Consider the following 16,541-nt stretch of genomic DNA (forward strand, 5'->3'; position numbering starts at 1 on the left):
GAAGTAACTTGCAAGACTAAGGATAGGTCATACTCACCTTACTCACTTTTATCTTCTCTCCTTCCAAACTGTTGTACACAACTCATCCAACATGGGCTCGCATCTGATGAGTATGGGGTTGGCACACCCAGGGTCCTGAGCTGGATATCATCATTCTTCTCTTTCTTGGCGATTTTCTCTCTCTCTCTCTCTCTCTCTCTCTCTCTCAGGGTAACTCGGAAATTTTTTTTTGGCTGGTGCAGCATAAGCCTCAGGCTTCCTTGCACTATATGGCTAATAATAATAATTATATTGACTGACCTTTCTGTAATAGAGTATGGCAAACCATGTTATCAAGGCATGTAGCCCAAATTGCTTTTACTTTGAAACGGATCTGATATCAATGTGCAGTTTTCACTTTCCTAATAAAAGATCCAATGCTACAACAGAATTTGATGCTGAATTCTGTATAATGAACGTATGTGACTTGTAATAGCCCCTGTTAATTTCTACCATTGTTTGGTGCATAATGGCTTTTAGCTACTGTTGCGCCGTAAAACCTCCAATAACAATAATCCCGAATGCTTCCCATTTAGAATTTGCTATTCATAACTTTTTTAACCAATTCCCTATGCATAGAATTTACAGAACCCTTTCCCTTTGTCCTTGACAGTAGTTACATATTTAAATTCCACATCGGTACACTGTGATCACTAGTATTTAGGGTCTTTTATTTGCAATTGTTAATATATGAAGAGTTAGAGTTAGAGCCAGTGATAAGGTTGCAAGCATTGCTTTCTCTCACTGCCTTTCTAACATGTAAGTGTAGGAAACATTTGTCCAATAAATCCACAAAAGCCTTTCTATTGTGCAGGTGAGACGCCCACAAGTTCTTCCATTCAATGTCTGGAAAGTTAAAAATTTCCCATTACAAGACATCAATTTGTTGGCACACTCTTTGCTGTAGCGTTGTTCCTTACACTCATCACAGTCATTAGGCCTATAACATGCTCTTACTCTCATTTGTTTCCCAACCGGATACACACCATTCATGTCAAGTGCATTAGATTTTGTGGGTTGCAAACCCCTCACTGTCCTGTCTCCTTTCTATACACATTGCACTCTTCATTTTCAAATTCTGCAACTCATTTTCAAATTCTCCACAACTCATGTATTGTCTTGTTCCATGAGGATCCCTTTCAGAACTTGAAACTGTTAAACTGTGGCTGCTGTTAAACTAGTATTCTGTGTATCCCCTGAAGCTAGCAGTGTTCTGATCCACCTAACACTTCCTTGATATCATCAGCAAATATCCTTGCACCCTTCCTATTTAAGTATGTCCCATCCCTGTAAAAATAGTCTTTCCTGTTAACAAGTACAGATCATGCTGAAAAAAAATTCTATCCTATGAGCCGTGCACAGTCTCTCCAGGGCTGAATTGATGACAAGGCTCTCACATCATTTAAACCCGGGGGCTCACATCTGGTGAGTATAGGCTTGGCAAACCCAGGGTCCTGAGCTGGATATCATCATTCTTCTTTTTCTTGGTGATTCCTTTCTACTTCTCTCTCTCTCTCTCTCTCTCTCTCTCTCTCTCTCTCAGGATAACTCAAATTTTTTTTTTTTTTGGCTGGTGCAACATAAGCCTCAGGCTTCCTTGTACCATATGACTAATAATAATTACTCCCTCCTATGGTGTCTTGGCAGAATTGCAGACATTTCAGTTTCACTCCTAACTTATAACTTTTTCTTAACATTGTCCTGCAATTGACTAAATCCTAAGATTTCCCATTCTTAATATCATTAGTATCAACATGTACACATGTTGATACTAATGATATTAAGTATACAATATGCACCTTTTGTGTCCTTAAAGACAGTAGATTCTCTGCAATGTTATAAACTTTTGAAACAGGCAGACATACCCTGGTCCAATTCCAATATCCTGTTTGTAAAAGCATATTTTCTGTTTCTCTGAGAATGGAGTCACCAATAACAGCTACTTCCTGTGGAACCAGTGCACTCTGCTATGAAGGATCTGTATCTTGTGCTGTTATATTTCAGTGTGTCATGTGCTGTTATATTTCAATGGAATATCTTAAAATTAAAAATATCTAATTTAAAATTGTTAAAAAAGTAGTAGTAGTGGCATGTGATGTAAGAAAGCAAGTGTATGAGCTTATGCAGCATCAGCCAAAAAAAAAAAAAAAATCACACCATTGCCTCCAAATGCCTGTCCAGTTCCTACTTAAATTTATTCAACCTATCAACTTTCACAACGACAGATGGAAGTTTGTTCCAGCAATTAACCACCCGCTGGCTAAAGGCAAATTTCTGCACATCTATTCTACATCTGTCTTTTCTTAATTTGAATTTATGCCCCCTTAGGTTCGTAATCTGAACAAGTGGAAGGATCCCATCAGAATTCAGCATGCTCAACCCATTCAAAGCCTTATATACCACAATCAGATCACCGTGCAGGTGCCTAGGCTCCAGCCACTGCAATTTGCAGAACTTAAGCCTCTCTTGGTAAGAGGATCCCTTCATTTCCCTCACCAATCTTGTTGCCCTTCTCTGTACATGCTTAAGTAAATCCTTCCTAAAATGAGGCCTCCAGACCTGTACGCAGTACTCAAGGTGTGGCCTGACCATTGCCTTATACAGAGGGATAATCACCTCATTTTCTCTGCTAGCAAAATTCCTATATATCATTGACAAAACCCCATGACCTGCCCTGACAGCCTGTCTGCATTGCTCAGAAATCTTCATATCTGATTGCACAATTACTCCCAGGTCTTTTTCATTTTCTACCACCTTAAGTGTAGTACCACAGAGTTGGTACGTTTCTCTGGGGTTACTTCTACCCATATGCAGTACTTTGCATTTGTCAAGGTTAAATTTCAGTTGCCACTTCTCAGCCCATCTGCCCAAATTATCTAGGTCCTGTTGCAGTAGCACACTGTCATTACTGTCATTAACAACCCTGCCAACCTTTGTATCATCTGCAAACTTCGACATTAAGCCTGATATACCTTCATCAATATCATTGATAAATATACAAAACAACAGTGGACCTAACACCGAACCCTGTGAGACTCCACGAAGAGCAGCACCCATTGATTACCACTCTCTGTCTTCTCCCACTTAACCATCCTTTTATCCATTGTAGCAACTTACCCTTAATACTATTCTGCTCCAATTTGTACAATAGTCTTCCATGCGCAACAGTGTCAAAAGCTTTCCTGAAATCCAAATATATGATATCAAAATTATTTTTTGCATGCAGTTCCTTTGTAACCACATCATAATATCCTATCAAAGTTGTCAGACAAGACTTTCCCTTAACAAACCCATGCTGTGTCTGAATTATTGCTGCAGTCTTGTCTAGATGATCCTGCAATGCATCTTTAACCAGTGACTCCATTATTTTACCCGGAACAGAAGTTAAATTAACTGGTCTGTAATTACTCGTGTCACCCTTCGATCCCCCCTTTGTGAATTGGGGATACATTTGCACATCTCCAGTCCGTGGGAATCTCCCCTGAGTCCAAGGACGCTCTCATAATTATGGCTAAGGGTTTGCTTAGTTTCTTTGCTGCCTCCTTTAATATAACTGGATAGATCCCATCCACCCCAGGTGCTTTTTTTATGTTTAACTTCAACAATTTCTCCTCCACTTTGCTTTCAGTTATTCCAAAATCATTAAGTATCCTGCTACAATTTGATAACCTTCTGCCATTTTCAAACCTTAATAATTCCTCATGTGTGAATGTAGATGCAAAATACTCATTCAGTTTGTTTGCTATCTGAGCAGGATCATCTACAGTCGAACCATCCATGTCAAGTGGACCAATCAGATTCATCCCCTTCCTTTTAGAGTTTATATAAGTAAAGAAATCCTTGCTGTTTTTCTTAGCATCTTTTGCCAAGGATTTCTCGTAATCTGCCTTCGCCTGCCTAACCTCCTTTGTCACCTGATTACAGACTAGCTTATATCTGCCATAGGCTTCTGAGTCGCTTGATAATTTATATGCAACCCATGCATTTTTCTTCTCTATTACGAGTCTCATTAGTTCATTAGATAACCATTTAGGCTTAAACCTTGAACAATATTTCTTAATAGGTATGAAACTTTTAGTAGCTTCCACGATTAATTCCTTGAACGCTTCCCACTTAGAATTTACTGTTGGTAACATCGTCAGTTGATCCCACTGTACAAAATTTAAAAACTGTCGGAGAGCACTATACTCACCTTTACGGAAGCAAAAACCCTTTCCTTTATCCCTGATGGTAATTAAATCTTTAAGTAAATCCCACATCAGTACACTGTGATCACTGCCACCTAGTGGTTCCTTTATCTGCAAATTCTTAATACACGAATGATCACTGCTGATAACCAGATCAAGAGTATTGCTCTCTCTGGTTGCCTCTTGAACATGCTGCTGCAGAAAACAATCATCCAATAAATACACAGAATTCTGACTAGTGTGTGAGTGACCAACCCACAAGTTCCAGTCAATATCTGGGAAGTTAAAATCCCCCATTATAAGACATTCTGATTTACTACCCCACTCTATTTTTCTGTACAATTGTTCATTGTACTCATTTGAGTCATTAGGCCTATAGCACACTCCTACTCTTATTTTTGCTTTCGCAGTGCTTATGTCACACCAAAATGACTCAACAGTGCACTGTTCATCTATATCAACTGGATGCACTTCTTTTGATTTTGTTTTTTTTAATTAACAGCATAACACCACCTCCCTTTTTATCCTTTCTGTACACATTGTACTGCCCAAATTCCAATTCAGCATTCCTTATATCTGTCTCTGCTATCCCAACAATATCCGCCTTTGATGTCTTGACCAACACTTCAAATTCATCAAATTTATTTACTATACTTCTAGCATTGGTTATACATGCAAGCATACATGCTCCTACTCCTATTCTTAGTTACCCTAACACATCCCATATACCCAACTATTTCAGGATGACTGCCATCCGTCCCTGAAACCCCCAACACCCCACGCTCCAGGTCACTACTTATTCTAATAGAAGTTGTGCATTAATCACCTTCACCTCTACCTACGGCTACTGTTAAACTATTAGTCCTTGTATCCCCCCAAGCTCTCAGTTTTCTGACCCACCTAACACTGCCTCGATAGCATCAGTAAATATTCTTGCACCTTTTCTATTTAAGTGTATCCCATCCCTATAGAAGCAGTCTCTCCTGTTAACAAGTACAGTCCAGGCTGAAAAAAATTCTACCCCTTGAGCCTTGCACATTCTTTCCAGGGCTGAATTGATCAACAAGGCTCTCATCATATACTCCCTCCTATCGTGTCTGGGCAGAATTGCAGACACTTTCAATTTCAACCCTATTTCACGGCTTTTTTTCATCAGTGACCTGTACTTGTTAAGTAATTCAGCCGGTCTCCTAGTCCTAATATCATTAGTGCCAACATGTACAACTATATCACCTTTTGTGCCCTTAAAAGATGATATCCGCTCTACAATGTCATCAACCTTTGCCCCTGGCAGACATACCCTGGTCCTGTTCCACCTATCCTTTTTACAAAGAATGTTTCTTGTTTCCCTGATAATAGTCACCAACAACTACTAGTTCCTGTGGGACCAGCGCATTCTGCCTTGGGGGTTGCCGCTGTGTTGTGTGATGACAGAGTGCAAGCTCTGGCGTTGATGTGGGCAGCTGAGAGCCTGATGGGCTCCTCAATTTAGATCTTTCGAGGGCATCCACCCTGTCCTTCAAACTCTCATATAGGCCCATAACAACGCTGAGTTTTCACCTGATTTCCTTACACTCCTTACATTGCGCACACACAAAGACATCCCCCATGGCAATGTCATGTTCCATTCCAGAGAGTTCGGCAAACATTTCACAAGTTGCACATTTTTTTAGGCTGTGATGCGTTGGAGAATCGCCCCCCCCCCTCAGTTCTCCCTCGAGTCGCAGCACTCCTGCCACTTTGTGCCCGTTGCTTTGCTGCTCTAGTTTGGGGCATGATACTTTAAATTAATAAAATCAATAAATTAAATTAATTAAATCTCAATACTACGCTATCTGATAGAAACAGTGAAGCGTATTATTCTAAATTATACGTTAGAGCTACCTAACTATCTCAATTAAAAATTTGAATTCCCTACCACTATATACAAAAACAATGGCTGCAAGATTCGAACGAAATAACGGTTTTACGTATGTATTACGTATATCTACAAAAACTGTTTATCTGAATTAAAATAAAAATAACTAGCGTAACTATAACTATAAGCCTACGTATTAAGTACAATATAAAATAACAACTATGTTATATTTCAGTGTGTCATGTGCTGTTATATTTCAATGGAATATCTTAAAATTTAAAATTGTTAAAATAGTATCTGATTCATATTCTCTTCTTTCAGAATGCTTGAAGCGACGGCCTTGGACACTTCAAATTCTAACTTCAGCGCATGGTAAAAGAACTTAATCTCAAATTTATTATTTTTTTATGTATTCTAGTTTTATTAGATTGTTTGATTCCTCATGATAAACTAATATAAACTAAAGATTTTTAAAGCAATTAACACATGCACAATTAATTGTTATTTGAAGTTTTTACTTTATCATGTTGAATAGTGTAGCTGTTCCATCTTTGTTATTCTAACCCTTACTTTTTTTTGTAGTTCTCTCATAAGTGGCAAACTTTTGGCTATTAATAAATTGCTATGTATTGTGAGCTGCTTTTGATAAGTATCTTGTTTTCAAAGAATAAATGCTTCCTCGTATGAGTGCCATTTATTTGAATTAAAACCTTTTTGTTGAATGGTGAATAGATGTATCTAAATGAGCAACTAAGTGGGGTGCAGAAGTAAACTTCAGAGTTAGGTTTCATTTGTAAGTTTTGTTTTGTGCACCACTTGATCAGTTTGCACCCAGAAGCTAGTTTTATTTTGACCTGACAATGAAATCCCATAGTTGATTCTAAAATGTAGCTAGATAGTCAATTGATTTACTGATTTATACAGTGTGTGTGTGTGGACACGCTCTTATAACAAAGGGCAATATGATGACTTATTTTAAGGCAGAGGTATTTTATTCCTTTTTTTTTATTTTTACTTCATTTTCATTTCCCTTGCTTATTTATTTTAATCCTAAATACAACAGATGTATATACCCATTCTGTATTATATCACATAATACTAACCTAAACAAAAATGGTTAGAGGGGATTGCAATATACGCATAGCAGCAAGACAAAAAGCACACACGGTCTTTTCTTATTTAGCTGCATTATGGTATGGACATCTTCGTGAATTCTATAATTTAATTAATTGCCACTATTTGTCGAACCAATGATCCATTAATTCCAGTTTACAACCAAATTAAACTATTCTTAGTTTACAACTAAATTAACATCCCCAGATTTCTATATCTATTAATAAAAAAAATCAGTTAGGGTTTACGTTGATTGCTTTTGCTTGTACATTGATGGGTGTTGGTCCCTGTTAAGTCCCGTCAATGTATACAGACTGTAATCACCAGGAGATAAATTTAAATATTAATTGTTTAATATGTTAGTTTTAATATCACCATTACCCTTCTTCACTATTGATAATTGGTACATTAGAAATTCTAGTACATGAACAAAAATTCATAATTTAGTTATGGCATGTATTATAGGTTATTACTCTGATAATTTCACCAGTATAATAGATTTAATTATATATATAATTCCAGTCTCCATAAAATTACAATTTTTAAATCCTACACAAAACTCTACATATTTTTATTAACCATATCTTATTCTAACTTGATCCTTATTTTTTACCTTAATAAATGACATTGCATTGGGACTTCCTTGTCCATACTGTATTAGAAAGTGCCAATTACATTTTTGTTGTCTTTTGCCTTTCACCTTTCTTTTACTACTATGGACAAGTAACAGTTCTTGATACATGGTCAGGTGTAGTTCCCTGATGATATTACCTGATCATGTATCAATATTTGCTTCAGCTGACATCAGATTCTGCACATTCGCCTTACCTATATTCTACCATTATCCAAATATGTTTTCCTCCCACACTTGATGACAGCTGTACTAATTTTACTTTACAGTTCACCCACCTTCTATTGGCTTTGTAATTCAGCCCATAATTTTCTTAATTCATCATAAATTTTAGGATATGACTATTCTTTCACATATCTACTACACTTCCTTTTCTAATATCCTCACCCTTCTAGTTTCTGGCACTGTAATTTTCACATCCATTTACTTTATTCAATATATTAATACAAACTTATATATACTCTTGCATCCTTTAATGCTGCTTTGCGCTTTTAGGTGCATCTATCCAGTGTTGAATTCAGAGTGTTAGCACTGGGGGGGGGGGGGGAATGTAAACTTTGGGGGTAGATGCGGTAAATGTGCATTTTTTAAAATTATTTAATATTTGCAATATATGTATATATTACAAACAAATATGTATATTTATGAATGTTGTAATAAGAGAATATGAGAAAACAAAATAGGAAACAAAAGGAAATATTTATTATTTAACATTAAATACTAATAGTCAGTTCGTAAAAACCACATTAATGACTAATCGCAGTTTGATAATATGAAAATCACTTTGAAAAAATCATACACATTATAATCGACATGCAAGTATTATAATAATCTTATTCTTCTTTGCTTTTTCTTTGCATATGTATCAATCACTTAATTTATTAATTTTTTCTGATAACTCATTCGGGCCTTCTAAGCAATCTTGCAATGTTTCTTGTCCCATTCAGTTCCTTAATTTTGTTGTCAACTGATTCATTATGCTAAAAGAACGTTCAGCACTAGCAGCTGACACAGGGATACAGCATAGCTTGATACACAATGTCTTTAGCTCAACATATCCAATATTTGATTCCAAAATTGACTGTATAAGATTGTTGTTGAATTGGCTTTCTGTTTTTGTCACATATTTAAAAGAGTGAATGTCATTCCACAAAGAATCAAAGGTCAAGTTTAGACAAAACAAGATTATCTTTGTCATCTTCTGTTAGTTCACAGAAAGATTTCAATGTTAAACCTTGTAGTAATGTTGATGATCGACATTGCTTTGTCATTAAAACGATCCTTCATTTGATTGACCATAGTATCAACAAATTTTTTTGCCATTTTGTAACTCGTACTAATATCTTCATTTAGAACAATTGGTTGAATATTTTTTTATTTTATTTTTTAAATTTTTATTAATAACAAGATACACAACAGGTAACCATTAACAGTGTATCTGAGATCAGAACAATGAACACAATAACAATAATAAGAGAACCAACAGGAAGATAAACATTGATATAGATTCAAACATTAAAATCATATGTACAAAAGAGGATTGCATTAAGTTAAGTTACCAGTAAAACAACTAATAATTAATCAGTTAGAGAATAGAAAACTAATAAAACACATAATAATAATAAACTACAATCATTAGATCAGAGCTAATCACTTTGCAGTTTAATAGAGGCAAACTTGTGGATGGAGTTCATCAGTGATTGGGAGTTGTCAAAGAAGTCAATGAGAGAGTAATTTGCTGATTCTGTTCATTGGACTGAACTTCATAAAGTCCGTCGTGGCAGAGTCGAGGTGAAACGGTGTAAGGTTCCTGACTTGTCTACAAGGAGCAATGAAGTTGATTTTGCTAAGGATATCAGATACTTCATAAGTTCCAGTGATTACTTTGGCTAGAAGGGTGATGTCAGCAGTAACTCTTCTAGTGCACAGAGGCCTCAGATGAAAGTAATCGCACAGCGATTCATAATGTACTGAGTGATAGAATAAAGGATTACGGTATGTAAGGTAACGGACAGTTTTTTTTGGACTGCTTCAATTTTGTTAGTTAATGTCTTTGTGTGAGGATTCCAGATGGGTGAACTGAATTCAAGGATTGGGTGATGAATATGATGAATAGTTTGAAGCATTTTATGATAACTTTTGCAAATTGTACTTTCTGGGTTTTGTTTGATACAATCTTACGATATATTTTCTAAATGTTGTATTGTTGAGTTGATAAGCATCGGCAGTGAAGACAAGTGGAGCTCTTCCTTTTGTAAAATTGTACTCAAATTTGAAACAGCGAATAAAGCTTCATGCAAGACACAGAGATTAATTAAAAAGGTAGATTTTTCTAATTCCAATAAAATTCCACCTGCCAGTGATGCAAGGTTGGCTCCATCTTTGTGAATATGTTGACATGTCATCATGATGCTACCATAACACAACTTCACTGCATTAATCGATTGGAAATTGCTATGCCAATGATTTTCAATTGTTTCAGGAATTTTTAACAGTGGCTCTTCCAGGATAGCTTGTACATCATGTAATATTCTCTCAAGTTTCGATGATTTATGAATCAAGTTGTAGATGTGTTTTATAATGTGTAACATGGTTTTGATGTTTGGATATTTATTTTTTGCACTAGTTAATGCTAATGAAAGTGTGTGCTCGGCAATAAATGTATGGTGTTTCTCTTTGTGCCATTTGAGAGATTTTCCTCCTGACTCCATTAATATTCCCAGAAAAAGTTACAGCACCATCAAAGGCACAGGCTACTAAATATTTTAAGTCAATGTCTCTCTGTTTAAATTCTCTTGCGATAGTTTGAATTATCGTTTCCGCATCTGCACTGTCAAGTTTGACCAAACATAGAAACATTTCCCTGATATTATTTCTGTCATCCACAAAACGTATTAAGATAGTAATTTCAGTTATATTATTGATATTGGTTGATTCGTTGGCCATTAAAGAGAAGTATTTACCTTTTAATGTTCTTTATATCCTGCTTATAGAATACTTCGGCAATACATGAAAGAAATTCAGATCCAGTTTACTGATATATTTTGAACAGCTGCTTTGCTCTTCTAACCGGGCGTTTAGGATTTCATCGCATTTAAGTATTATTTGTTTAATTAAAGGTTCATAGTTTTTTGTGTGTGAGGTATTTCTTCTTTAGCCAAAAAATATAAACCCTCAAAGCACACAGAGATTTTCAGTTATTACATTTCTGTTTTTTGCTTTCATTAATTAGCACAGAATGAATTGGTTTGTGCAATCCTTGTGAACAAATTTTCTCCATGGAAAGACTGTACGTATTCTTTTCAGAATTATGTTTTTCAAGCTTACCAGTTTTTCCACTTGCCTTCCGGAAATTATTGAAAGGCACCGTAATAAATATGCCGCCTTTTTTTTTTTTTTTTTTTTTTTTTTTTTTTTTTGGAGCATGTTCAAGTTATTTCTTAGAAAAACCTCGCAAAATTTACAAAAAGCTCCACTATTACATAGCACAGAGCAAAACGGAAAGTAAAATAAATGAGGTTTAATGTTAAATAGTAAAACGGAATATGTTAAATACATACAGTAAAAAAAAGCTTTCAGTTATTATGGTAACCTTCATCAGTTGAACTGAAAGTTTAGGGATGTAGAACTTAAGAGTGTGTAGTACCAGTCATGCACAGTAAACTGCTTGCTGTAACGACTTACTGTTTGAAGTTGAAGCCTGTGGTTGTGATGTATGTGAACATTGCCAACGTTTGTCATTCATGAGAATGGTTGCCTCAATAATAGGGTGGACACGACATCCACTGCTTCTGTTGACCGAAGTATTAGAGCATGTGATATGCAATGACTCCACCCTGACATGCCATCGGTAATGGCAGGACTGATTGACAACCATGACATCGCGCCGTAGGTCAATGTCGTATTGGGTTGACCAGAAGTGCTCAGCAGTGGCAGAGTGTTCTATGTCAGCTAAGCGGATGGCTCTTTCGTGTTCTGAGATACGTTTGTTGAGCCTTCTTCCAGTTTCTCCGATGTAGCAACCAGTACAGTCACGGCAAGAAATGCGGTAGACTAGTCCACTTTATAGTAAGGTGCAAACCTGTGTTTTCACTCTAGAGATGAAGGATCGCAATTTCCTGCCTGGGAGCTGTATGCACTTTATCTCATGAGATTTCAGGACTCGAGAAACCTGCTGTGTTGGTGGTCTTGCCTACTAGGGGAGAAAGGAGCCCCGAGACAAACTTCACCAACTCATAACTTGGTGAGCCACAACAGGAGACAATGGGTCTTAATGGTATACCTTCTTTGTGGACTTTCCGTAGCCTGTAGAAATGCGGAATCTGGCAGCTAGGGGCACGGATGTACTACATGTGGATTCTGTTATTTTCTCTTGTTTAAACCAATTGTTGATGAGGATGTTTACTTTCAACTCCTATCATTTCAAGGCTTTGATGGGAGGAACAGTTAAGGGTTGGTAGACAGAAGTGTCTGTAGGAGCGACAGGGCCTTCATCTCGTAATCTGTACGTTTCAATACGACTGTTTGATGCCCTTTGTCTGCCAGAAGGATGACTATGGATGAATCTTGCTTCAATGCTTTAAGGTCAGAGATTTGTTTGCAGTTGAGATTGGAAGAAGCAGGGTGAGCATGATATAAAATTGCCGTGGTTTCCTTGAAGAAGCGGCGAATTGCATTCGCCGCTTCTTCAAGGAAACTTGTTAATGATGCTTCTACACCTAAAGCAATATCAGTGATCAATGGGCTTCGGGGAAGAATGGAAAACTTCATTCCCAGTGTCAACAGATCTACCTGTTCTGTAGATAACTACTTGTTGCTCAAGTTCAGTACAAATTGTGTGCAATTTGCAGTAGTGGTACTATGTCAATGACGTTCAAGCATCAAGGCTGCTTTACTGGTGGAAGTATTTTGTAAATCACGATGAAGACAGCCAAATATCGGGGGTCTTGTAGCTGAAGTTCCAGCAGGCACATTGCATAGATTTGGAGGGTCTTGCATTTACAAGTATGCCAGATCCCATTACCTTTTGGTGTCTCTATGTGGATGATGTGTTTGTAGTTATCCCCAGAGATTCGGGTGACCGACTCTTAGACCACCTGAACTCTCTGTTGCCTTTCATAAAATTCACCATCGAACTAATCGGACAATACCCTACCATACTTAGAAACCCTTTTCCGACATGAGGGCATGCACTTTCAGACAACGGTGTATTACAAGCCAATGTGTGCTGGTCAATTTAAAAACTACCAGTCAGCACACATGTGCATCCATCTTCTTAACACAAGGTCTGCGGACCTTGTTAACTCACGCCTGGACCCACTCTACTTCTACGGACGAGAGGCACACAGAGATTGCTGGAGTCAAGATGGATCTTGTTAGGTGTGGCTATTCCACCAGTACCCTAGATAGGTGTGACCTACAGCCACGTGACCACGTAGCGACCAACAGGACCATTCAAGGTAATGACTCCGCCATGAGTGCCTTTATCCCGTACTACCTGAATCTATCACAGCAGGTTTCTAGGATCCTGAAATCTCGTGGGATAAAGTGCATACAGCTCCCGGGCAAGAAATTGCGATCCCTCAACTCTAGAGTGAAAACACCGGTTTGCACCTTACTACAAAGTGGACTAGTCTACCGCATTTCTTGCCATGACTGCACTGGTTGCTACGTCAGAGAAACTGGCAGAAGGCTCAGAAAACGTATCTCAGAGCATGAAAGAGCCATCCGCTTAGCTGACATAGAACACTCTGCCATTGCTGAGCACTTCTGGTCAACCTGACATGATATTGACCCACGCCGTGATGTCATGGTTGTCGATTGGTCCCACCATTATCGACACTACACCTGGTTGGAGTTGTTGCACATCATGTGCTCTAATACTTCAGTCAACAGAAGCAGTGGATGTCGTGTCCACCATATTATTGAGGCAACCGTTCTCATGACTGACAAAGGCCCCGGGTGCCAAGCGAATGTGACTGAGCGATTTCTGTGTGCTATTACTGCGATTTCCCAAAAGTGATTTACAGTTATTTTACATTCTTGACGTTAATAAATTTATTCATTTAAAAACAGCTCTTGTAACAAAAACACTTGTACAGAAGCAAGAAAGGAAAGGCACCTTTCTTTATTTCTTCTAGTTTACTACTAACCACTTACTACTTTTCGCTTGGTCACACCAGGCACTGTTCCTGCCTCCCTGTGGCGGGGCCGGTAACCTTGGCAGAAAAGTCCATCTGCCAGGGGTTAAGAGGAGCCAACATGGAACAAAATTTTTCCAACTTTAGAGCCGTCAAGCTGTCGGCCAAACAGAAAATGATCATGATTCGTCACAAGCAAAGAGGTTGAAAACCAATCCCTTGGCGACAGTCTTACCTGCATTCTTGATAATGCACTCACTATCTGAACAGCCTCTCAGTAAGCTATCCCCCTTTTTAATTCAAAAACATCTGGAAAGTATTTCAGAGTCTCCCAAGACGGTTAAGAGACTGTAATCAGGGGACTTACTTATTGAAACTCTAAATAGCAGGCACTCTGAAAAATTACTAAAAAAGACAACTTTCGCTGGTATTCCAGTGAAAGTAACTCCACATGCAACCCTAAATACATCAAAGGGTGTAATATCTAGTTGGGACCTGATGAATGTGACGGAGGAAGAAATTAAAGAAGAACTTCAGGAACAAACTGTAATAGCTGTAAAAAGAATAATGATTAAAAAAGACAATATTCTCACACCTACCAGAAATATCATTCTTACCTTCAACAGTCCAAGCCTGCCCTCATCAGTAAAAACTGGATATCTACTTTGCCGCACTCGTCCTTTCATACCAAATCCGTTGAGATGTTATAAATGCCAAAAATATGGCCACTCTCAAACGACATGTAGAGGGAACCCAGTTTGTCCCAACTGTGGATCCTCCAATCACATTCAAAGTGATTGTTTGGCGAAAGAAATGATATGTCTCAACTGCAAAGGCAACCATCCTGCCTACTCTAAGACATGTGAGAGGTGGAAAACAGAGAAAAAAAATTGTGAAATATAAAGTTGAAAACAGAGTTAGTTATCAAGAGGCAAAAAAATTAATTGCACCCAGTATACCTAACCGTACCTATGCCAATATTGCAAAAAAAAAAAATATCAAACCATTGCCACACAAACCGATGTTACCGTTCCTTCAAACACTTCCATTTCTGACTTGGCTCGGGCTGTCCTCTCTCAGCAACAGTCCAGTGCCACCGACCGGGCTAGCCGGGTGGGTAAAGCACCTGCCTGGCAACCCAAAGGTCGTGGGTTCGAATCCCGCCTCGGGCTTGGATCAAAGTACTGCAAAAACCTTGGGAGATGCATTATGGCCACAGAAGCCGATGCACCAATAACTACCAAAGGAAAAAAAAAAAAGAAAAAAAAGTCCAGTGCTGTTAAGCACTCAGACCAAGCAAATAATACGCCTCTCACAATACCAGCAAAATCTCAATCTCCGCCAATGAATGCCACTACTACAAATAATGATAGTTTGACTTCAAAAAAGATTATTCGGGACACATCGATGGAGGCAGAGTACCCATCCAAACAGGAAGATCCAATTCTGGAAATACTTGCAGAAGAAGAGATGGACACTGGTCACCCTTCCTTTCCAAAAAGAGACAAACCAAAGCCAGAACGCCATAAGATAGCCACGTCAGGTACAGCTTCTTCTTCTAAATTCAAGTAATGCCTAACATCTTGCAATGGAATTGCAGAGGCTTTCGTGGAAACATTGATGACATCCGTTACTTAATTAATCGCAACTCTCCAGTTGGTTTCTGCCTGCAAGAAACCTATTTAACTGCTCAAATTTCCATTTCCATAAAAAACTACTCGGTCTATAGACAAGATCGGAATACATCCGATTCTGCTCGTAGTGTGTAGCTATTTTAATTAGTACAAGGATTCCAGCTAGGCAAATCGCTCTCCAAACCCAAATCGAAGCTGTCGCTGTGCATCTGATTCAGTCTGATTATTCAGACTGCATTAACTCCAGTCTCAGTTTATCTCCCACCAAATCATACTTACTCTTATAATGATCTTAAAGAACTTTTATTACAGCTACCCTCCTCTATCTGCCTGCTAGGGGATTTCAATGGCCACCACCCTTTATGGGGTTCATCTAAATTAGACAGACAGACAGACATGGCTGACTGATTGAAACTTTACTGGAAAAAGAAAACCTCACTCTTCTTAACAGTGGCTCGCACACCCATATACAGTTACCCAATGGACAGATTTCTGCCATTGACCTATTGATTTGCTCCCCGATACTGTTTTCAGCCATGCAATGGTCCACTCTGGATGATCCCATGGGCAGTGATCATTTTCCAATTGTTTGTAATCTGTTGACTACACAACCACAATTACAACAGCCCTGCAGAAAATGGAAATTCTCTAAAGCCAATTGGGCCAAATTTCAGTCAGCAATCACTCTTGACAAAAAAACTACTCAACTACAGCCCATAGATGAAGTTACTGATTATATTACATCCCGCCTTTTGGTTGCAACTAAGTACTCAACTCCATTATCAAATCCCCCGTCCCGACAGCATTTCAACTACTGGTGGAACGAAGAGTGCACAAAAGCAAAGAAGGAAAAAAATAAAGCATTTAATTTATTCTGTCGATCTCCAACCACAGCTAATCTAATTATCTACAAGAAACTAAGGGCAAAGGCGTGTTACA

At 38.0% G+C, this 16,541-nt stretch overlaps 1 protein-coding gene across 3 annotated transcripts in view; it reads left to right on the plus strand.

Moving 5' to 3' along the window:
• LOC150085583 (phosphatase and actin regulator 2-like) overlaps nt 1-16,541 on the plus strand; it is a 462,740-nt gene that overhangs the window by 39,177 nt on the left and 407,022 nt on the right. For all 3 annotated transcript variants that reach the window (XM_090373361.1, XM_090373363.1, XM_090373362.1), the window contains exon 2: nt 6,406-6,456. In XM_090373361.1, coding sequence (XP_090229487.1) covers nt 6,406-6,456 — 51 coding nt within the window. The remainder of the gene's footprint in view (nt 1-6,405; nt 6,457-16,541) is intronic.

The sequence above is a fragment of the Mastigoproctus giganteus genome, chromosome 5, assembly GCF_048544385.1.
Source record: "Mastigoproctus giganteus isolate SK-2022 chromosome 5, ASM4854438v1, whole genome shotgun sequence".
Taxonomy (NCBI): domain Eukaryota; kingdom Metazoa; phylum Arthropoda; class Arachnida; order Uropygi; family Thelyphonidae; genus Mastigoproctus; species Mastigoproctus giganteus.